Raw genomic sequence first — 24325 nt, 5'->3', positions numbered from 1 at the left:
GCATGGTTTTGTCTCTAAATTGCTCTCCCCACAGCTCTAAAGCTACTATCAGTGGGAAGAGCTCCAGGAGGGATTTGTGCATGCGTCGAGAGAGATAGACACCTCTACAGAGAACTCCCTAATGTGAATTAGAAAAAGTGAAAGTTAACCCCTGACAACCCTCTCTGGCTTGGTGAAAAGCGGATTGAGAGGAAGAGAACTAAACGGAGTTTTTGAAAATGTTACAAAAGAGAAGCAAGCTGCTGTTTTAAACGTGAGTAGGGGAAAATAGAGAACAAAGGAAAAATGGCGACTACTCCGGATTTGGGGGGGAAAATGGACTCACTGTTAATGACATTTGCAAATATGGGGCAGCAACTCAAAGAGATGCAAAAGGCGATAGCTGCCGTCAGTGCTGGTGTAACAGATTTAAAAGAGCAGTCGAAAGCACAAGATCTGAGAAATGTGAAACTGGAGGAGGGGAAAGTTTGCCATGAGTCACACATAAATAACTTAGAAGACAGACAAAGGAGATCTAATCTGCATTTGAGGGGCTTCAAGCAAGATTTTGTTGAGGGTAAACGTCTTATCCAAGTGATCCATCAATGGCTTGGTGAAAATAACATTAAATGTGACCTAGGTGAATATGAAAGAGCACACTGGGTATTTGGCCCTCGGAGTCAAGGAAATCAAAAGGGCATTATCGTAAGATTCATTTCGGAAACGAGGGCAGAAGAAATTTACAGAGAATTAAAGCAAACTCCAAATTTACATTATAAAGGCACTTCAATACGCATTTTAAAAGACTTGTCTGCAGAGACGCTCCAGGCCAGAAATCAAATGAGACCTATCACGAGTCAATTATTTCTGCGGAGTCTGCAGAGAGGGGCGGCATACAAATCCAATTAATAATAATAATAATAATAATAATAATAATAATAATAATAATAATAATAATTCAAAACGGAGTCCGTTTTACCTGGAAATTTCGGGCGATAATAATTGTTTTTAATGATTCCAAAGTTCTCCAGGCAAGATCCTTGGAGGAGGTGAAGAAACTGCTCCAACAGCTGGGGATTGATTTGGATGTAAATCTCCAGGCATCGGCAGAGGAGGAGAAACCAGCAGCAGAAGAAGGAAGAGGAAAAGATGACCTGTTTACAGCTCAGCCAATTCGTACAGCAGATCAAGAAAAAGATGAAAAATTTGCAGCCTTACAAAAGGAGCTGGCATTACTCCAGGAAAGAGAAAAAAAGAAGAATCTAGAATTACGCGTCAAAAGAAGAAATAATGAACTGAACTGAACTGTTAATATGATATTATTCTCAACTAACTAGCTTCTTTGTGTATCTTACGCTAACTAACAAGGGATAAAGAGGGAAGGAGGGGGGATTTCTTTTATTGCTTTTAAAGGGGAAAGGTGGGGGGAGTTCTCCAGTGGAATGCAAATCCAGGAGTGCCTCTTGGATAAACGAAAATTCTTTTTGTTGCCTCCCTTTGGGGGGGGTGCAGGGGATGGGGGCACTAGGGTGGGGGTTCAAGACAATTAACAAATACTTTTCCAATAGGCTCTGTTTTGCAGGAGGGGGAAACACATTCAAAAGTATGTAAAATGGGTGAAAGGGTTTTTACTGTCATTAAATGTGAATGGAATGTCATAGCAGAAAAAACGTTATAGAATTATGAAGTTGGCCAGGGGATAGTAGAGCTGATTTTTTGTTTTTATCAGAAACTCATAAAGGGAGGAAAACATCAGACAAATTAGTTAACAATAGTGACTGGGAACGGATCTATGAATCCAGAGGGACCACAAAAAGTAGGGGGTGTGGCAATTCTGATAAATCAAAGAGTATCATTTCAATTAATTAATATTAAAAGAGATAAAGGTGGTAGAATGTTATTCATTAAGGGGAAAAATAAATAATAAGGTAGTAACCTTAGCAGTAATCTATGCTCCTAATGCAAATACAAAGCAATTCATAATAAATGTAAAGTTTAAGTTAGATAATTTCGCAGAAGGCATAGTGATCCTAGCAGGTGATTTTAATTTGGAATTAACAGCAGGGAGGGGAGAAAAGAAAAAGTTACACTTAAATAAAATTAATATGTTGGACCTCCATGCAAATACAGCAAACAGGGATACATTTTTATTCAGCAAGACATAATAAATTTAGCTGTATTGACTCTATAATTAATGAATAAAACGGGGGAGGTACACCTCAAGAGAGCAGAAATTAAAAGTATTTGGTTATCAGATCACGCTCCATTGTTTGCATTGATTGAAATGGATGCTAATAGACAACAAAGGATCTGGAGATACAACCCTGTGGTTTCGGCTAGTGAAAAAAATAGACTCAAATTACAAAAGGGAATTGTCGTGAATTTTTTAGTATTAACGAAACAGGAGAAATTAAGCAAACAATAGTTTGGGATACACACAAGGCTTTTATGAGAGGTAATTGTATTAGCACTGAAGCTTTTATTATGAAATCTTGGGAAGTTGAAAGAGAAAGATTATTAAAAGAGATAGACCTAATCCAAGAGAGTCTGAAAATCACAAGAAATAGAGCCTGGAATATATTACTATTACTTAAGAAAAAGAAACTACAATCTCTTGAGGAAGAGAGATGGAATAAAATGAAGATGATTGTAAAACAGAGAATTATGGGATGGGGGGAACAAATCAATGAAACAAATGGTACATTATCTGAAAAAAAGAAAAGGAGAAATCCCATATCACTGCTTTAAAGGATAAGGAAGTGCAATAAAACGTAGTAAATATTGAAATGGAAAAAATAATGAGAGACTTTTATGGGAATTTATATAAACAAAGAACAAATCACAATGAAAACTATAGAAGTTAATGAGAAATTAACGGAAGAAGATAGACAAATCTTAAATGCAAAAATAACAAATGATGAGATATCTACAGTTATTAAAGGGTTAAAAACCTTCTAAAGCCCTAGGCCCAGATGGTTTTACTGGTGAATATTATAAGACTTATAAGAATGAATTATTACCGCATTTGGAGAAATTGTTTAATAATGTTTTTCAGATCTTGGGAAGAGCTCCAGGAAGGTCAAATCTTTGACCAGGGGAAGAGGCCCCTCCATTCCGGAGGCCACATGGAATTGGCACCCACTGGTCGCCTAAGATAATCCCGAACCTACAGGTCCCCGCGGCGTCCGAACATAATTGCAACTCAGCTTCCATAAGAAGCTCGTGCCTCCAGAAGGAACGACCATTGAAGTGGGCCAAAAAAGACCCATCATACGCACAGGTCATCCTTGACCCCAGCGCTCAGGCAGGTACGATGATGGGGCAAACATAGCCCCTTCATTGCGGTATATACCCTCCGGGAAAAAGCCCTACCGGGACCCACCACCGGCAGACAAAGTTAAGGAGCCCGGCGAGTTCCTGAAGCTGATGAAGGGTCACCTTCCGGCTATTTAACACTATGTCCAGCTTGCTCTGAATCTTGAGCAGCTTGTCCAGGGACAATCTACAAGATTTGCTCCTCTGAGTCCAATTCAATACCCAGAAAAGTAATCCTGGTGGCGGGGGCCCTCGGTCTTCTCAGGGGCCAAAGGGACCCCCCAATTGAGCACAAAGAGGGCTTCAAAGGGCCAGCATCAGGGCAGAACATTGCTTTGAATGTGCAGGCCCCCCCAACAGGAAGTCATCGAGGTAATGAATGACCGACCCCAGACCAGGAGCGCCTCCTGAGCACCCACTCCAAGAAACATAGAACATAGAAACATAGAAGACTGACGGCAGAAAAAGACCTCATGGTCCATCTAGTCTGCCCTAATACTATTTCCTGTATTTTATCTTACAATGGATATATGTTTATCCCAGGCATGTTTAAATTCTCGGTTACTGTGGATTTACCAACCACGTCTGCTGGAAGTTTGTTCCAAGGATCTACTACTCTTTCAGTAAAATAATATTTTCTCATGTTGCCTTTGATCTTTCCCCCAACTAACTTCAGATTGTGTCCCCTTGTTTCTTGTGTTCACTTTCCTATTAAAAACACTTCCCTCCTGAAACCCTATTTAACCCTTTAACATATTTAAATGTTTCGATCATGTCCCCCCTTTTCCCTTCTGTCTTCCAGACTATACAGATTGAGTTCATTTACTCTTGCCTGATACGTTTTATACTTAAGACCTTCCACCATTCTTGTAGCCCGTCTTTGGACCCTTTCAATTTTGTCAATATCTCTTTATGTCAGCTCTTTATGTGGAACTGTATCAAAGGCTTTGCTGAAGTCCAGATAGGCAATATCCACGGCACCACCTTCATCCAACACCTTTGTGACATAGTCAAAGAACTCAATGAGATTAGTCTGACACGATTTGCCCTTCAGTAAAGCCATGCTGATTTGGGTCCAATAAGTTATTGTTTTTTAGATGCTGATTTATCCTCTTTTTGTGAGTAGAGTCTCCATCATTTTAACTACAACTGATGTCAAGCTTAACTGGCTTGTAGTTACCAGGCTTCTTCTCTACTGCTCTTCTTGTGGATAGGCACAACACTGGCCATTCTCCAATCCTCAGGGACATCTCCTGTTAACAGAGATTGGTTAAAGAAATCAGTCATCACTTCATTTTAAATGTGATATTTTCACCAAAATTTCATAATCTTGAGCAGGTCCTATTTTTAAACAACAGTTTTTTCTGTTTATTTATTTGAAAACTCTCTAAGTCCCAATACTGCAAATGCCAAGCATGCATAGTTGATTTGGTTTTTTGCTAGATTTATATATGATAGTTTCTGTATATACAAAGCCCTTCACACAGTAGGACAAAACTAATAACACTCTATAAAGCCTGGTCAGACCACACCTGGAGTATTGCATCCAGTTCTGGTCACCACACTTCAAAAGAGATATATAGAGACTCTGGAAAGGGGTGCAGAAAAGAGCAACTAAAATGATAATATAATTAGAGACCAGGCCATACGAGGAAAGGTTGCTGGAACTGGGGCTGGACTGGGCATGGATAGTCTAGTAAAAAGAGAGGGCTAGGGGGGACATGAATAGCTGTATGCAGGTACTTAAGGGTTGCCACGGAGAGGAGGGGGGACACACTGTTTTCCAGGGCACCAGAGGGGCTGGACGAGGAACAACAGTTGGAAGCTGACCAAGGGAAAGATTCAACCTGGAGATAAGGAAGAGATTTCCTGATAGTGAGAGCGATCAACCAGTGGGAACGGCCTGCCAGTGGAGGTTGTGAACTCCCCAACTTTGTACACTTTCAAGAGGAGATTGGACTGCCATTTGGCCGGGGGGCTGTAAGGATTTCTTGCTCAAGCAGGGAGTTGAACTTGATGACCTGTAAGGTCACCTTTCAACTCTAATAATAAATATAATAAAACTGTGGGATCATTGCTTGATCAACAAAATATAGCAGAACACTGGGTCCAAATACTGGGTCCATACAGTTTAAATTAGTATAACATCTTGAGAGGTTTTCCTGTCTATTTTCAACTTCTATGGAAGAAATTAATTTATAATTTCAGCCCCTACCAAGTTATTTGATTTAAATTTTGGAATGTTTGTTCAAACTTACTAGAATACAATTTATTGTCCTGTGCCACAATGGCCTAATAACACTCAATATTATCAAAAAAAACTATGGCTCAGATAAAACTCTGTCTTCATCTCCAGTGATTTAGTTTCATGTAGGGTCAAATACCCAACTTCCCCTTGATTCTGAAATCTATCTGCACTAGGGATTAACAACAAGAGAGACAAATTGTTTTTCTCATTCTGGAGTATAAATAAAATATATTCCTGAGTGTATAGGAGGATTCTTTCCCTTTGCAATTATCATAAGAGTAATTCATAATGTATCCCTCTGGATTTCTGTCCTCCAAATTATTCCAGGATAAAATCTGCTTTTGAAAACATGTTCCAATGTTGTCCACAAGAGGGCAGGATCTATGACTTGTGTTAAAAAGAATGTTTCCTGGGTTTGTTGAGACTCAGCTGTCCTTACTTTTCTCTTTCTTCATGCATGTAATTCAGCTTCTGCAAAGAACCTTGGTTTTATAATTTAGAAGGGATAAGAATGACTGGGCTGTATCTCCTGCTGCTGCTCTCTTCTGCCTCTTTCCTCCAACTACTGCTAAGAGGAGGCGAGCATTATGTGTGTGGAGGACTGTGTTCATACCTAAAGGAACACAGCACTATTACAGACGCGGTGATCTCATTATTGGTGGGAAATTTACCCCTGCAAATTCATATGTTCTCCAGAGTCCCTGGTTTTCAGAAGGACCCCATTCAAGCCTCGTTATAATACTTTGTAAGTTTCACCTGGCAGGGAAAAAAAATCATTAATTATTTTCTTTGTTCAGGATTCAGGGTCTCCTTTCAGAAATCCTTGGTCCACTGTTCTAATGTCCTGGTTTAGTTCTTGCCTTTGATCTTTAAGCAGGCTCAAATTCTCAATCATCACAGAATTCTATATCAGGAAGATGATAGACTCCATAAAAAGTGAAATTGTGCTGGCTTTATAAAAAGTGACAATGTTCATTTTGGTAAAAAGTCATATTAGAAAATTCATGGAAAGAGCTTAATTATTTTTCATTGTCTGGCATTGTAATAAGGCCAGTGTTTTGTATTGTGGTAACCAGTTCTGGTTATCACAATACAACAACAAAAATCGATACTGTGTAAAGTATGCAGATAAGAGCCACAAAGATGATTAGGTGGCTGGGAGGCTAAAACTTACACGAATGGTTTACAGGAATTGGATTATGTCTAGTCTAAGGAAAAGAAAAGAGTGTGGTTAGGGTTCAGGGATCCTACAAAGACAAGGGTATCAAAGTATTTCCCAAAGCACCAAGATAAGAAAGAGTGGAAACTAACAAAGACAGAAGAAGTTTAGAACTAAGAAGAAATTTCCTAATGGTGGGAGCAATTAACCAAAAAAGCCAATGCAGTTCTAGTCTGCATAAACAGAGGGATAGAATGAAGAAGTGTTAATAGTAATAGCACTTAGACTTATATAGCACCTCAAAGAGCCTTTACAGCCCTCTCTAAGTGGTTTACAGAGTCAGCATATTGTCCCCAACAATCCGGGTAATCATTTTACCCACTTCAGATGGATGGAAGGTTGAATCAACATTGAGCTGGTGAACTTCAGATATAGCATTTTAACCACTGGACCACCTTGGCTCTCTAATACCACTTTGTAATGCCTTGGTAAGGCCAGCATTTAGAGTACTACCTCCAGGTTTGGTTGCCACTATATCAAAAAGATGTTGAGACTCTAGAAAGAGTATTAGAGAAGAGCAACAAAGATGATTAGGGGCTGGAGGCTAAAACATGTGAAGAATGGTTGCAGGAATTTGGGTAAGTTTGGTTTAATGAAAAGAAGTTCTAGGGGAGGACATGATATCAGTGTTCCAATATCTCAGGGGATGCCAAAAAGAATTGGGAGTCAAGCTATTCTCCAAAGCACTTGAAGGTAGAAAAAGAAATGAATGGTAACTTATCAAGGACAGAAGCAAAATTTCTAGGTTTCCTGTCTAAACAGGGGTGTTGGACTAGATGACCTAGAAGGTCCCCTTCCAACTGTAATAATAATCTAATCCAATCTGAATTTGCAAAGTCCCTTCCAATTCTGTTATTCTATTCTAAATCACATACATATTTTCCCTGTAATGCTCCCAGTGTTTTCTTTACAACAGACCCATACTCAAGAAATACCAAGAGTTCCTAGCCTTAGAGTTTGCAGTCACAGAGATAAACAAAGATTTGGTTCTCCTCCCCAACCTCACATTTGGCTTCCACATTTGTGTGACAATGTTCGGATTGATGAGGACCATTTCTTTAATCAGCTTCTCCTTGCTCTCCACCTGGGGGCCAAATGATTCCAGGTTATAAATGTGACAGACAGGACATTCTGCTCTCTATCATTGGAGGTGACCACCCCAAATCCTCAAGGCAGATGGCTTCCATCTTCAGCATCTACAAGGTCCCACAGGTAAGGGGGATTCATTGTATATAGTATGGTGTGGACAAAAAACAGAAAACAAATGCGGAAGTCAAGGGTGAAAATGATGTTGGTGAAGGGGATATCCTATAGTTGAATTCATTTTTAGATTTTATGTGTGAAGATACATATCCCCAACAGACCAATAATGAAATAATTCTGAAATCCTGTACTTGCCAAGAATAATAAATTTCTGGTTTTCATAAAAGTTTAGCCAGCATGTCATTCAATTTATTGCCTCAATCACGTTAATTATTTCTTTTCTGCCTCAATCACGTTAATTATTTCTTTTCTTTTGACATATCAAAACCAGACAAAATGTGTCACAAGCAGCTCTTCCTAGGAAGAGAAGATGCTTAAGCTTGTTAATTGAAGTAAGTCTGCCTGATTGTTAAGTTTTTAAAAAATGCAGGTGAAATCAGCACAATACTTTACTTTGTCTTTGAAAGAGGAATCTCCCTTTCTCCAGCTCGGTGTTGGCTTTGAGATCCCTCGGGAATATAGACCAGTTTATCCTTCCTTCTTCCGGATTAATCCCAGTGACATTTCAGAGTATGTGGGTTTAGTTCAGCTGCTTCTATATTTCCAGTGGAACTGGGTTGGGCTTGGGACCTCTGAAGATGACAGTGCAGAACATTTCATTTCAACTCTGAAGCCAATGTTGAAGGAGAAGGACATCTGCCTGGCCTTTACTGAAAGTTTGAATACTGGGGACGTAATTGTTGCATTACAGAAATTCCTTTTCAAAATTGTATTTTTATGAATTAGCATCATGTGTGACTCCAACATATATGTTTACTTCTGTGTTTCTTTTAATGTGCTTAACAGAATTGAAAAGAATAGGAAATAGAATAGGAAATAGAATAGAATAGGAAATAGAATAAAATAGAATAGAATAGAATAGGTGTACACTTGTGACAAAAATTATAAAAGTCTATTCTATTCTATTTGACTCTGCCCTACCCTACCCTACCTTACCCTACCCTACCCTACCCTATCTACTCTGTTTCTGCCATTCAACTAATTGCTCCAATTTATGAAGATCTCTTTTCTTTCAGATTCTTGCCAATTTGAGAAATGTCCACTTCAACAACAGTGCTGGAGATGAAATCTCCTTCTCACAAATTGGAATGAGAACTGCTCGTTATGATATCGTCAACTGGGTTGTCCATCCCAATAAATGTTTAGTCCCTGTGAGAGTTGGGCAAAAGAATCCAAGGGCTGCCCCAGGCCAGGATTTCACCATTAACACTGATGGGATCATCTGGACCTCAAAGGTGAGCTGCAAGGAAATGTTGTAAATTCAGGAAAACAATCACTCTCTCCTGGAGATGCTGAACATCCTTCTAAGGTAGAGGTCCTCAAATGTGCCAGCTTTAAGATCTGTGGACATCAAACACCCAGAATTTTCCAGCCAGCATAGCTAGAAACACCTGTTCTAAGGTGAAAACAGATATATAGATGCAGAAATTTGAAATTTGATGAATTACTTGCATTTGAGGTTAACAAATTTGAGATCTAATTTGTGAAACCTTTAGCAATGAGTGAGAATGAAAAGAACCAGGATGTTATTAGATCAGGTAGAGATTTGCACGGACCATAGCCATTCTTTTGGATCTTCATCATTCTTTGTTGTAGCAAAGTTGTAACTCAATGTAGTAAAACTTCCTTTGTATTCTGAGGTTCAAGAGTCAAATGTTAGCATCCATTGGTGAGTCACTAGTGCCATTTGCCTGAATATCCTAGGAGATTTTCATGGTTCCTGTTGGACCTTCATAAACTATTTGGAATTGATAATATTCTCAACAGAAAAAAATATCCTAGGAGATTTTCATGGTTCCTGTTGGACCTTCATAAACTATTTGGAATTGATAACATTCTTAACAGAAAAAGAGGAATATGGAAATGAATAAATGTAGGATCTTCATTGCACAGGCCACTTCTAACACTTCTTTTTTTTTTCCTTTAGAAGGTGCTCTTTGCCAGGTGTGGCAAGAAGAGGTGCCATGCAGGAGAGAGGAGACAGGTTCCAGAGGGCCAGCCCATTTGGTGCTAGGAATGTGCCCCTTGTCCAGAAGGAACCATCTCAAATCAGACAGGTAGAGCACTTGTCATACACAGATCTTCTAGGATCTAGGACGGGGGTTGGCAACCTTAAAAAGTCAAAGAACCATTTGGCCCCATTTTCTAGAGAAAACAAAACATTCAGAGTCACAAAACCTGGGTGGGCATGGCCACCTGACCTCATTCCCACCAATATACATACCAGCCCCCACAGCTATGCCTATCTAGGTTTTATGGGTCTGATCTCAATTTGAAAAAGTTATCTGTCTCTTTCTCTCTGTGTGTCTCTTTTTCTCCTTCACCCTATTTTTCACACTCAGGACACTCTTCAAAGGCAGCTCACACTTAGGTTTCAGATTTGTGACAATGATCAGATAGAGAGGAGGATATCTTTAATCAGCCTCTCCTTGCTCTCCACATGGGGCCAAATGGTTGCAGGTTATAAATGTGTCAGGCAGGACCCTTCTACTCTCTGTCATTGGAGGTGACCACCCCATATCTTCAAGGCAGATGGCCTCCACCTTCAGCATCTACAAGGTCCCACAAGTAAGGGGGATCCATTGGATACAGTATGGTGTAGAAAAAGAACAGAAACATGACAGTCAAGGGTGAAAATGATGTTGTTGAAGGGGATATCCTACAGTTGAATTAATTTTTATATTTTATGTGTCAAGATATATAACCCCAACCGACCGATAATGAAATAATTCTAAAATGGTGTAGTTGCCAAGAAGAATAATTTTTTGACTTTCATAAAAGTTTAGCCAGCATTTCATTGCAATTTATTACCTCTATCAGGTTAGCTATTTCTTGTCTTATTACATATCAAAGCTAGACAAAATATGTCACTAGTATGTCTTCCTAGGAAGGAAGTTTGTTAATTGAAGTAAGTCTGTTAAGTTACGAGACTGCCTCCTCCCTCATAACTCATTGCGACCAGTAAGGGCCCACAGAGTTGGCCTTCTCCACGTCCCATCCACAAAACAATGTTTGTTGGCTTGTTCCTTCTCTGTGGCAGCTCCGACCCTATGGAATCAGCTGCCCCCAGAGATAGATACACACTAAATGTAAATTGCTCCAAGCTAGACTGCAGAAAATACAATATCAGTAATAGAGTGGTCAACGCCTGGAATTCACTACCAGACTTTGTTGTTTCTTTCCCCAATCCCAAAATCTTCAACCTTACATTATCTACAATATACCTCTCCCTTTTTCTAAGAGGTCTGTAAAGGGTGTTCATGCCTACCGTTGCTGTCCTAATGCCTTTTTGTCTTTTTTATCTCTACTTTATAGCTTATATTATGTTAAACATCCTACAATACAATACTATATTTGTATGACAAACAAACAAACAAATAAATAAGAGTTAAACTGAATGATGCTGTGGAAAGTAGTTTTTATCTGGGCTTCCTTTGTTCATTTGCAATTCAACACAGTCTGAAGTTAACTAGAAGAACAATTATGGTACCCATAAAATTGGGACCAAATACACTTCAGAGAAATTCTTCTGCAAATATCTTGAGGAACATCAGAAAACTCAATTTTTTACAGTCCAGGCCTCCATGAGAAAAGCAGGACCTGTGTACTTTCACACTCTACAATTGTGGCCAAAATGGACTGCTATTGCTTAATGTCTGACTTGTCCCAGCTTGAGTGTTCAGGAAAGAAAGACCCTGAACTCCATTTGTAGTGAAAGATATGCTTTTACTGAAACCTAGTGGTTACAGCAGAGCAAAGAGAGTTCTGAGGGTTTCCCTCTTAGTCCTGTTAATTTTCCCTTCACTCAAGTCCTCACCTCCACCCACCCACCCCTCCATCCTTGTGATGACCCATAAATTTCAGATTAGGTATTCTGAGAACAGTTCCCAAATGCATTTTGGCATTTCTTTGCATGGCTGTTCCACATTCCATCCCCAGGCTTGGGTCCTTGGATCTTTCTCTGGATGTCACATTTGGTTCCTGTCACACACCCCTCCCTATCCTCCCATTCCCCCTCACCAGACTTTATGGCAGGTTGACATCAATGCAAGGAGAAACAGGACTGAAGTGGTTTGATGGCAGATCTGACAGTTGGGAAAAAGAAGATTAAAGGATTAACGAACCCTCCATGGAGTTGGTCCCAGCATTTCTCTTTTATTCCGAGTCCACCAGAGATTCTAAAAAATCCCTTCTTCAGATTTATATTTCCCACATAAATCTAAAACTCTTATATGTCCATAACTCTCAACACTCTGCATGCTGCATTGGCTACCCATTGGTCTCTGGATGAAATTCAAAGGGTTGGTTATGACCTATAAAGCCCTGCATGGCTTAGGACCAGATTGCTTACAGGCCCACCATCTGCCTCAAGTATCCCAAAGGCCAGTTAGTTTCCACAGAGTTGGCCTTTCCCAGGTCCCATCTGCCAGACAATGCCGCCTGGTGGGCCTATGAGAAGAGCCTTCTCTGTAGCGGCCCCGGCCCTTTGGAATCATCTCCCGCCAGGGATTCATACTGCCTCCACTCTCCTGGCTATCTGCAAATAATCTCTGCCAGCAGGCTTTGGGCAGTTGAGTGTTAGCTCCGGCCAATGTATATGGAATGAATGTGGATGATTATTTTTAATGTATTGGGTTTTAGAATTGTTTTAAATTAGATTTCTTCCATATTGTATTTTGTGTCCATTTGCTCTGAGCCACCCTGAGTCTGCAGAGAAGGGCAGCATAGAAATTGAAATAGAAATAGAAATATAGAAATAGAAATAATAGAAATAAAAGAAATAGAAATAAATAATTTAAGTTGAAGGTCACTTCATTTTAAATGTGATGTTTTCACCGAAATTTCATGATCTTGAGCAGTCATATTTTTAAGCAACATTTTTTTCTGTGTATTTATTTGAAAACTCTCTAAGTCCCAATATTGGAAAGCCAAGCATCCATGGTTGATTTGGTTTTTGCTAGGTTTACATATGAGAGTTTCTTTATATTCAAAACCCTTCATGCAGTAGGACAAAACATTGCTTGATCAACAAAATATAGCAGAACACTGGGTCCAAATACTGGGTCCAAACAGTTTAAATTGGTATAACATCTTGAGAGATTTTCCTATATATATATTTAGGTTCCATGGGAGAAATTAATTTCTAAATTCATCCCCTACCAAGTTATTACATTTACGTTTGGGAATGCTTGTTCAAACTTATTAGAATACAATTTATTGTCCTGTGCCACTATGCCCCATTAACATTCAATACTATCAAAAAAATACTATGGCTCAGCTCAAACTCCATCTCCTTTTCCAGAGGTTCAGTTTCATGTAGGTCAAATACCCAACTTCCCCTTGATTCTCAAATCAATATGCACTAGGGATTAACAATAAGGGAGACAAACTTGTTTTTCTCATTCTGGTGTGTAAATAAAATATATTGCTGAGTGGATAGGAGGATTCTTTCCCTTTGCAATTATCATAAGAGTAATTCATAATGTATCCCTCTGGATTTCTGTCCCACAAATTATTTCAGGATAAAACCTGCTTTGAAAACATGTTCCAATGTTCTCCACTAGGTGGTAGGATCTGTGAAATTACCTTGATTTGTGTTGAAAAGAGTGTTTCCTGGATTTGTTGAGACTCAGCTGTCCTTACTTTCTGCTTTGTTCATGCGTGTAATTCAGCTTCTGCATGAACCTTGGTTTATAATTTAGAAGGGATAAGAATGATTGGGCTGCCTCTCCTGCTGCTGCTCTTCTGCCTCTTTCCTCCAAGTACTGCTGAGAGGAGGCAAACTGTATGTGTGTTGAGGAATTTGTTCAAGCCTAAAGGAAGAGAGCACTATTACAGACCTGGTGATCTCATTATTGGTGGGAATTTACCTCTAACGACTCTAATGGACTCCACCCTTGCTAATTTTCAGAAGGAACCATTCGGGCTTCCTTATACTACTTTGTAAGTTTCACCTGGCAGGGAAAAATACATTAATTATTTGCTGTGTCAAGGATTTATTTATTCATTTATTTTATTAGATTTACAGACCGCTCTTCTTGCAGACTCAGAATTCAGGGCCTCTTTTCAGAAATCCCTGGTCCACTAATGTCCTAATGTACTTCTTGCCTTTAATCATAAAGCAGGCTCAAATGCTAAATCATTTCAATATTCTATATCAGGATGATCATCGACCCCATAAAAAGTGAGGAACAACAAATCTGAAGTTGTGCTGGCTTAAAAAAAAGGTTTACAATGTTCATTTGGATAGAAAGTCATAGTATAAAATTCATAGAAAAGCTTAATAGTATTTCAATGTCTGTCCTTGTAGTAAGTTTTGTATTATGGTGACCAGTTCTGGTTATCACAATAGGGGGGAAAATGAGACACTATAAAGTATGCAGATAAGAGCAACAAAGATGTTTAAGTGGCTGGAGGCTAAAACTTACAAGGAATTGGGTCATGTTTCATCTAATGAAAAGAAGGAGGGGGATTAGGGTTTGGGGCTTCTACAAAGACAAAAGAGTTAAACTATTTTCCAAAGGGCCAAGGGAAGAAACAATCTTTGGAACCTAACAAAGAGAAAAGCAACATAAAACTAGGGAAATCATTTCGTAATGGTGAGAGCAATTAACCAATGGTACAGTTTGCCTTTCTCCTGTGTCACTAAGCCATACAATTTTAATAAAATATGGGATTTGCTATACAACATCAAAAATATGGCTAGACTACACACTTCCTTCTCTGTTATTTTCCCAATGGTTTCCTTACTACAGACCCACAGACAAGAAGTACCAGCACTTCCTGGCTTTAGTGTTTGCTGTCACAGAGATCAACAAAGATTTGGTTCTCCTCCCCAACGTCACACTTGGCTTTCAGATTTGCAACAATGATCAGAGGAAAAGGATGATATCTTTAATCAGCCTCTCCTTGCTCTCTACATGGGGCCAAATGGTTCCGGGTTATAAATGTGACAGGCAGGACCTTCTGCTCTCTGTCATTGGAGGTGACCACCCCACATCCTCAAGGCAGATGGCCTCCACCTTCAGCATCTACAAGGTCCCACAGGTAAGGGGGATCCATTGGATAGAGTATGGGGTAGAAAAAGAACAGAAACACAGACAGTCCAGGATGAAAATGATGCTGTTAAAAGGGATATCCTATAGTTGAATTCATTTTTATATTTTATATGTCAAGATATATAACCCCAACAGACTGATAATGAAGTAATTCTGAACTGGTCTACTTGCCAAGATGAATGAATTTTTGACTTTCATAAATGTTTAGCCAGCATTTCAGTGCAATTTATTACCTCTATCAGGTTAGCTATTTATTCTCTTTGACATGTCACAACCAGACAAAATATGTCAGTATTCTTCCTAGGAAGAGAAAGAACTTAAGCTTGTTAATTGAACCATGTCTGCCTGAATGGTAAGTTTTTTTAAAAAAAGTATGCGAAGTCAGCACAATACTTTACTTTGTTTTGAAAGAGAAATCTCTCTTTCTCCAGCTGGGTGTTGGCTTTGAGTTTCCTCCGGAATACAGACCAGTTTATCCTTCCTTCTTCCGGATTAATCCCACTGACTATTCAGAGTGTGTGGGTTTAGTTCAGCTGCTCCTATATTTCCAGTGGAACTGGGTTGGGCTTGGGACCTCTGAAGATGACAGTGCAGAACATTTCATTTCAACTCTGATGCCAATGCTGAAGGAGAAGGAGATCTGCCTGGCCTTCATCGAAGGTTTGAACACTAAGGACGCAAATATTGCAATAAAGAAATTCATTTTGAAAATTGTATTGAAAGCTGAAGTCATTATTCTATTTGGAGATTCCACTGATACTGTTACATTTTTGACACTTCTAAAAGTTTGTGTAATATATGTAAAAATACCACTTCAAAATGTTTGGATCCTAACTTCTCACTGGAAATTCACTATGCAGGGAGACCCTTCTGAAAGTGTAAAGCCTTTGCATGGGGCTTTGCAGTTTAGGGAAAACACTGGGGATGTTTCAGAATTCAGCCATTTCCTCCTGTCTTTATACCATTTAATCAAAGAAGAGGACACCATTCTGCTGGAATTTTGGGAAGTAATCTTTGGCTGCCGTATCCTCAAACCAGGCGATGTTCTTCGAAAAGGGGAAGAAAAATGTACAGGAAAAGAGGATTTACGAGATATTTCAGATTTTATTTTTGAAATGAGCATGACAGGTGAAAGTTACAGTATCTACAATGCCATTTATGCAGTGGCACACGCATTGCATGCAATTTATGGATCAGGAGCACAACCAGCTATGCTGAAGCTTGGAAAAAGGATCTCAAATGTGGAGCCATGGCAGGTAATCTCTGCGACATTTTATCCAGTCCACCGATCAGTAGAGAAGAAGCTTCTCATATGCTTTTCTTGAAATCATATCAACCAGGGTGGGTAGGTAGATAGGTAGATAGGTAGATAGGTAGATAGGTAGATAGGTAGATAGGTAGATAGGTAGATAGGTAGATAGGTAGATAGGTAGATAGGTAGATAGGTAGATAGGTAGATAGGTAGATAGGTAGATAGGTAGATAGGTAGATAGGTAGATAGGTAGATAGGTAGATAGGTAGATAGGTAGATAGGTAGATAGGTAGATAGGTAGATAGGTAGATAGGTAGATAGGTAGATAGGTAGATAGGTAGATAGGTAGATAGGTAGATGGGTGGGTGGGTGGGTGGGTGGGTAGGTAGGTGGGTAGATAGGTGGGTTGGTGGGTAGGTTGGTAGGTAGATAGGGGTGGGGGGTAGGTAGGTAGGTGGGTAGATAGGTGGGTGGGTGGGTAGATAGGTGGGTGGGTGGGGGGTGGGTAGGTAGGTAGGTAGAGATAGATAGATAGATAGATAGATAGATAGATAGATAGATAGATAGATAGATAGATAGATAGATAGATAGATAGATAGATAGATAGATAGATGGCAGATGACCTGAATGTGTTCTACTGCAGGTTTGAAAAGAAACCACAACCACTTATCTGCACAAGCTCCATCCCAGACACAGCAACAGCCAAATCCTCTACAACTGAACCCATCCCATTGGGTTTACAACCCCTAGTGATCACAGAAAAGGAAGTGAAAGATCTATTTCACAGACAGAAGCCTGGAAAAGCACCAGGCCCAGACAAGTTAACTCATGTTTGCTTAAAGGTCTGTGCTGACTAATTGGCCCCCATCTTCACCCAAGTCTTCAACAAATCACTAGAGTTGCGCTATGTTCCTTCCTGCTTCAAACGAGTCAAAAAGAGGGTGGGGAAATTATTTACTGACCCCTCGTATCCTGGACACAAACTGTTTCAACTGCTACCCTCAAAATGTCGCTACAGAGCACTGCCCACCAAGACAACTAGACACAAGAACAGTTTTTTCCTGAACGCCATCACTCTACTACAGTGTTTTTCAACCGGTGTGCTGTGGCACACTAGTGTGCCGCGAGATATGGTCAGGTGTGCCGCGAGGCGGCTCCTGCAAGTGGGAGCTCCAGGACTGAGGCTTCCACTTGTGGCTGTCTCCACCCGCCCGATCTCTTCGGCTTTCTTGGGGCGCAGCTCCTCCCACAGCGGTGGCTGCAGTGGCACTGGTGATCCGGCCGCTAGCCGCTCCAAGCGCTGTGGGAACGCCCACCCCTCTCACAGTCCGGTCCCGGGCTGACAGTAAAGGGGCTGCTTCCCATCCTCCTTCTCAGAAGGTTTCCTTCTGAGCAAGCTGGCAGGAGGATGGGAAGCAGCCCCTTTACATTAGCGGTGGCTGCAGCGGGACCGGACTGTGAGAGGGGTGGGCATTCCCACAGCACTCGGAGCGGCTAGTGGCCGGATCGCCAGCGCCGCTGCAGCCACTAATGTAAAGGGGCTGCTTCCCATCCTCCTGCCAGCTTGCTCAGAAGGAAACCTTCTGAGAAGGAGGATGGGAAGCAGCCCCTTTACTGTCAGCCCGGGATCGGACTGTGAGAGGGGTGGGCGTTCCCACAGTGCTCGGAGCGGGTAGCGGCCGGATTGCCAGCGCCACTGCAGCCACCGCTGTGGGAGGAGCCTCAGAAAGAAAATAAGAGAGAGAGAGAGAACAAGAGAGAGGGAGAGAAAGAAAATAAGAGAGAACGAGAGCAACAGAGAGAGAGAGAAAGAACAAGAGAGAAAGCATGAGAGAGAGAAAGAAAATAAGAGAGAGAATGAGAGAGAGAGAAGGAAAGCAAGAGAGAAAAAGAGATAGCAAGAGAGAGAGAAAGCAAGAGAGACAGGAGAGAGAGAGAAATGAGAACAAAAAGGGGAGAAAAAAGGAGAAATGAGAAAATGATTGAGGCAGAGAATGAGAGGAGAAACGAAAGAGAGAGAGAGAGAGAGAGGTGATTCTTGAAGCATATGGTAAAAAGCACCCAAATAATAAGAAACCCCCCCCCCAGCCGACACCTGTTTTTGAAAAGAATAAAAGAGAAAAAAAACCCAGCCCTCAACTGGTTTTGGAAATGGTTCGAGTGTGTATACACGTGCACACACACACACACACACACACACACACACACGTAAGGGGGGGAGAGAGGCAGGAATGGAAAAAGAGGAGAAGTGAGAGGGAGAGGAATGAGGGAAAAAGGGAGGAAGAGAGAGAAATGAGAAACATGTGAGAGAAAAGGAGGAAAGACAGGAGAAGTACCCAGAAATGAGCCAGTGGTATAAATTTGAGGAGGGATGATTGATGATTAACTGTATTTATATAGGGGATGTTACATGGGATTGTATATAGCATATGAGTGTATATATGAGGGGGTTATTTATGTGTGTGTGTATGTATGTATGTATGTATGTATGTATGTATGTATGTATTTATTTATTTATGTATTTATTTATTTATTTATTTATTTATTTATTTATTTATTTATTTATTTATTTATTTATTTATTTATTTATTAGATTTGTGTCCTTTTGGTTGGTGGTGTGCCCCAGGATTTTGTAAATGTAAAAAATGTTCCGCGGCTCAAAAAAGGTTGAAAATCACTGCTCTACTAAACAAATAATTCCCTCAACTCTGTCAGACCTTTTACTAAATCTGCACTTGTATTTCTACTAGTTTTTCTCATCTTTCCTATCATCCTTTTCCTCCCACTGTATGACTTTAACTTGTTGCTTGTATCCTAAGAATTTTATTATATTGATTGTTTCGTCATTGCTTGTGTGACCCCATGAAAATCATTGTGCAGTACCACATGATTCTTGACAAATGTATCTTTTTCTTTTATGTACACTGAGAGCATCTGCACCAAGACAAATTGTTTGTGTGTCCAATCACGCTTGGCCAATAAATAATTCTATTCTATTCCATTCTATTCCATTCCATTCCATTCTATTCTATTCTGCTATGCCATGCCATGCCATGCCATCCTAACATATCCTATTCTAGTCTATTTCTGCCATTCAGCTAATTGCTCCAATTTCTCAAGATCTCTTTTATTTCAGATTCTTGCCAATTTCAGGAATGTCCGATTCAACAATAGTGCTGGAGATGAAATCTTCTTGTCACCAAATGGACTGAGAACTGCTCGTTATGATATCGTCAACTGGGTTGTCCACCCCAATACATATTTTGTGGCTGAGAAAATTGGGCAATGGGATCCCAGGGCTGCCCCAGGCCAGGAATTTACCATTACCTCTGATGGGATCATCTGGGCCTCAAAGGTGAGCTGGAAGGAAATGTAAATTCAGGAAAAGCATCACTCTCTCCTGAGGATGCTGAACATCTTTCTAAGGCAGACATGGCAACTTTAAGACTTGTGGACTTCAAACGGCCAGAGGTATCCAGCCAGCATAGCTACAACATCTGTTCTAAGGTGAAAACAGGTATATAGATGCTGAAAAGTCTTTTTGAATTGGGTGAATTACTTGCATTTGAGGTTAACCAATTTGAGGTCTAACCTTTAGAATGAGAAGAAATTCTGCTCGAAACCAAGATGCTATTAGATCAGGCAGAGATTTCCACAGATCATACCTGTTCAGTTGTATCTTCATCATTCTTTGTTTTAGCAAAGTTGTAACTTAATAGAGCAAAACTTCCTTTGTACTTGAAGTTTCAAGATTCAAATGTTAGCATCCATTGGTGAGTCACTAGTGCCACTTGCCTGAATCTCCCAGGAGCTTTTCATGGATCCTTTAGAACTTCATGAGCTATTTGTAATGACAACATTCATAACAGAAAAAGAGGAATATGGAAATGAATAAATGTAGGATCTTTATTGCACAGGCCACCTCTAACAATTCTCTTTTCTCCTTTAGAAGGTGCCCTTTGCCAGGTGTGGCAAGAAGAGGTGCCATGCAGGAGAGAGGAGACGAGTTCCAGAGGGCCAGCCCACTTGCTGCTACCAATGTGCCCCTTGTCCAGAAGGAACCATCTCAAATCAGACAGGTAGAGCTCTTTTCATATGCAAATCTTCCAGGATCTGGAACATAGTTTGGGCAACCTTAAAAAGTCAAAGAACCATTTGGACCCATTTCTCAGAGAAAACAAAACACAAAAACTGGGTGGGCATGGCCAACTTGACATCCCCCCCACCAAATTGCATAACCTACCCAGCAAGCTATGGCTACCTAGGTTTTGTGGGTCTGTTTTAGAAACATAGAAACATAGAAGACTGACGGCAGAAAAAGACCTCATGGTCCATCTAGTCTGCCCTTATACTATTTCCTGTATTTTATCTTACAATGGATATATGTTTATCCCAGGCATGTTTAAATTCAGTTACTGTGGATTTACCAACCACGTCTGCTGGAAGTTTGTTCCAAGGATCTACTACTCTTTCAGTAAAATAATATTTTCTCATGTTGCCTTTGATCATTCCCCCAACTAATTTCAGATTGTGTCCACTTGTTCGTGTGTTCACTTTCCTATTAAAAACACTTCCCTCCTGAACCTTATTTAACCCTTTCACATATTTAAAAGTTTCGATCATGTCCCCCCTTTTCCTTCTGTCTTCCAGACTATACAGATTGAGTTCATTAAATCTTTCCTGATACGTTTTATACTTAAGACCTTCCACCATTCTTGTAGCCCGTCTTTGGACCCGTTCAATTTTGTCAATATCTATTTGTAGGTGAGGTCTCCAGAACTGAACACAGTACTCCAAATGTGGTCTCACCAGCGCTCTATATAAGGGGATCACAATCTCCCTCTTCCTGCTTGTTATACCTCTAGCTATGCAGCCAAGCATCCTGCTTTCTTTTCCTACTGCCCGACCACACTGCTCCCCAATTTTGAGACTGTCAGAAATCACTACCCCTAAATCCTTCTCTTCTGAAGTTTTTGCTAACACAGAACTGCCAATGGAATACTCAGATTGAGGATTCCTTTTCCCCAAGTGCACTATTTTACATTTGGAAACATTAAACTGCAGTTTTCATTGCTTTTACCATTTATCTAGTAAAGCTAAATCATTTACCATATTACAGACCCCTCCAGGAATATCAACCCTATTGCACACTTTAGAGTCATCGGCAAATAGGCAAACCTTCCCTACCAAACCTTCCCCTATGTCACTCACAAACATATTAAGAAGAATAGGGTCAAGAACAGACCCTTGTGGCACACGGCTTGTAACCTGTCTCTGCTCAGAATACTCGCCATTAACAATATCTCTCTGATGTCTATGCTTCAGCCAGCTTGAAATCCACTGAACTATCCAGGGATTAAGTCCAATCTTCACTAATTTATCTATCAGCTCTTTATGTGGAACCGTATCAAAGGCTTTGCTGAAGTCCAGATAGGCAATATCCACGGCAGCACCTTGATCCAACACCTTTGTGACATAGTCAAAGAAATCAATGAAATTAGTCTGTAACCAATGGGGGGGGTCCAGCAAGCTCTCCGCCCCCCCCCCCTGCGACTCCAAACCAGGCCTCATTTGTAGGTTGCGGCCTCCTAAGATGGCCAACGCCACGAGGCTGCTTCAAAATGGCCGCAGGGCAAGGAGCAAACCCCAGCCGGGTGTTCGCTCTGTCGTCGTCGGGGCGAAAAGGAGGCCCCAAGCCTGCACCGCCCTTTTTATAGGGCTGGCAAGCTCCACCCCCGACGATGTCATCGGCTATGGCCGATGCTTCTGGAAATGGCCAAGATCTCGCGAAATCTTGCGAGATCTCAGCCCCCAAGATGGCGGCTACACTGGAGGGCCGTGTCTCCCTGGCCCTGCAGCAAATCCAGGCCGGGGAGTGAAGCACCGGCCAGGCGTTCCCTGAAGTGAATACTGCCTTATGCACAAATGTGTCATGAAGGCAGTTACATTGTCTTGCCATGCCCCCACCCACCCCACATGAGAACAGAAGCAAGGGGAGAAGGGTTTATTCATTCATTCATTCATTCATTCATTCATTCATCCATCCATCCATCTATCTATCTATCTATTTATTTATTTATCTATTTATCTATATATCTATCTATCTATCTAATTATCTATCCATCCATCCATCCATCCATTTATTTATCTATTTATCTATTTATCTATTTATCTATTTATCTATTTATCTATTTATCTATTTATCTATTTATCTATTTATCTATTTATCTATTTATCTATTTATCTATTTATCTATTTATCTATTTATCTATTTATCTATTTATCTATTTATCTATTTATCTATTTATCTATTTATCCGTTTATCCATTTATTTGTTTATCTATCTATCTATCTATCTATCTATCTATCTATCTATCTATCTACCTATCTAGGTATCTATTTATCTATCTATCTATCTAGGTATCTATTTATCTATCTATCTATCTATCTATCTATCTATCTATCTATCTATCTATCTATCTATCTATTTATTTATTGTTAGAGTTGGAAGGGACCATGCGGGTCATCAAGTCCAACCCCCTGCTTCCTCCCACTTTGGACTGGAGCTGCGGGGTGGGGGGACAGGATGTGACACAGCAAGGTAATGGCCAGATCCTTAGAGCACGAGAAAAAATCACATCCATTATATATATATAATGCAGGCTAGTTTTAGGGCATACTGTATGGGTCTGCTACTAGCCCTATCTATTATCACAACAGAAAAAACACCTGTCAAATCTCTGAAAGAGTGGCATATGAGAGTCAAGCTTTAGCACACTTTATTGAAGCTGTCCTGTCAGCATTTTCCATCTTTCTACCCAAAACCCTGTCAAGCTTGAAGAAATCATGAAATTCAGGCAGTTCATATGAATATAAAGGACTATTTTAATATTAAGTTCCATTCAAGAATCTGAAGTACTAATGATCGAAGTGAATTTCCAATGAATAAAAGTCAATGGAATTTGTATATTTCTTGTATTTAGTTCGTGGGTTGGCCAGAGCAAAAAGAGGGCAGCCATGTCAATCTTTGGAAAGGGATAATGACAGATGATTCTGAAATCCTTACACAAAAATTCTTCATTTCAGATGCAGCCCAATGTGACCCCTGCCCAGAAGACAAGTATCCCAACAAGGAGAAGGACCAATGCATTGCCAAGAGGATCCACTTCCTCAGCTATCAAGAGACCCTCGGATACAATTTGGCTTCTCTAGCTCTTTTCCTTTCTCTGATCACATCTGCAGTCCTGGTGGTTTTCCGTAAACATCATGAAACACCAATAGTCAAGGCCAACAACCGAGATTTCACCTATATCCTCCTGGTCTCCCTCCTGCTCTGCTTCTTCTGCTCCTTCCTCTTTATTGGTCAACCCAGGAAGCTCACGTGTCTATTCCGACAAACTGCTTTTGCCATTTTCTTTTCTCTTGCGGTTTCCTCTGTGCTGGCAAAAACAATCATGGTGGTTCTGGCCTTCATGGCTACCAAACCAGGAAACAGGGCAAGGAAATTCTTAGGAAAACCACTGACCAATTCCATTATCTTAGCCTGTCCCCTGGTCCAAGCAGTTCTTTGTGCCATCTGGCTGATAACCTCTCCCCCATTTCCCAACTTCGACTTCCACTCCTTGGAAGGAGAGACCATCTTGGAATGTCAGGAAGGCTCAGTTTCAATGTTTTACACAGTCCTAGCCTACCTGGCTTTTCTGGCTTTTGTGAGTTTCATTATAGCCTTTCTGGCTAGGAAATTGCCTGATAGCTTTAACGAAGCCAAATTCATTACTTTTAGCATGCTGGTCTTTTGCAGTGTTTGGATCACATTCCTCCCCACCTACTTGAGCACTAAAGGGAAGTCCATGGTGGCCGTAGAGATCTTCTCCATCTTGGCCTCTGGGGCTGGTCTCTTGGTTTGCATATTTTTCCCCAAATGCTACATTATCCTACTGAAGCCCCAATTGAATTGCCGAGATAATATAATGGGGCACAAAAAACTTTGA

The 24325-nt window shown here is 40.5% G+C and overlaps 1 protein-coding gene across 1 annotated transcript; it reads left to right on the top strand.

Annotated features, from left to right (window-relative positions):
* The first annotated feature begins 345 nt into the window (after positions 1 to 345).
* On the top strand, positions 346 to 24325 carry LOC139154216 (vomeronasal type-2 receptor 26-like). Its single transcript, XM_070729064.1, has 12 exons — positions 346 to 465; positions 3152 to 3287; positions 7867 to 7973; positions 8452 to 8697; positions 9041 to 9259; positions 9952 to 9968; positions 14780 to 15071; positions 15634 to 15742; positions 16121 to 16338; positions 19471 to 19689; positions 20284 to 20413; positions 23421 to 24325. The coding sequence occupies exons 1-12, from the start codon at positions 346 to 348 to the stop codon at positions 24323 to 24325; spliced, it is 2718 nt and encodes a 905-aa protein (XP_070585165.1).

The sequence above is a fragment of the Erythrolamprus reginae genome, chromosome 1 (assembly GCF_031021105.1).
Source record: "Erythrolamprus reginae isolate rEryReg1 chromosome 1, rEryReg1.hap1, whole genome shotgun sequence".
Classification (NCBI taxonomy): Eukaryota; Metazoa; Chordata; class Lepidosauria; order Squamata; family Dipsadidae; genus Erythrolamprus; species Erythrolamprus reginae.
The sequence above is the reverse complement of the archived record's forward strand: the minus strand, read 5'-3'. Positions and strand labels throughout refer to the sequence as shown.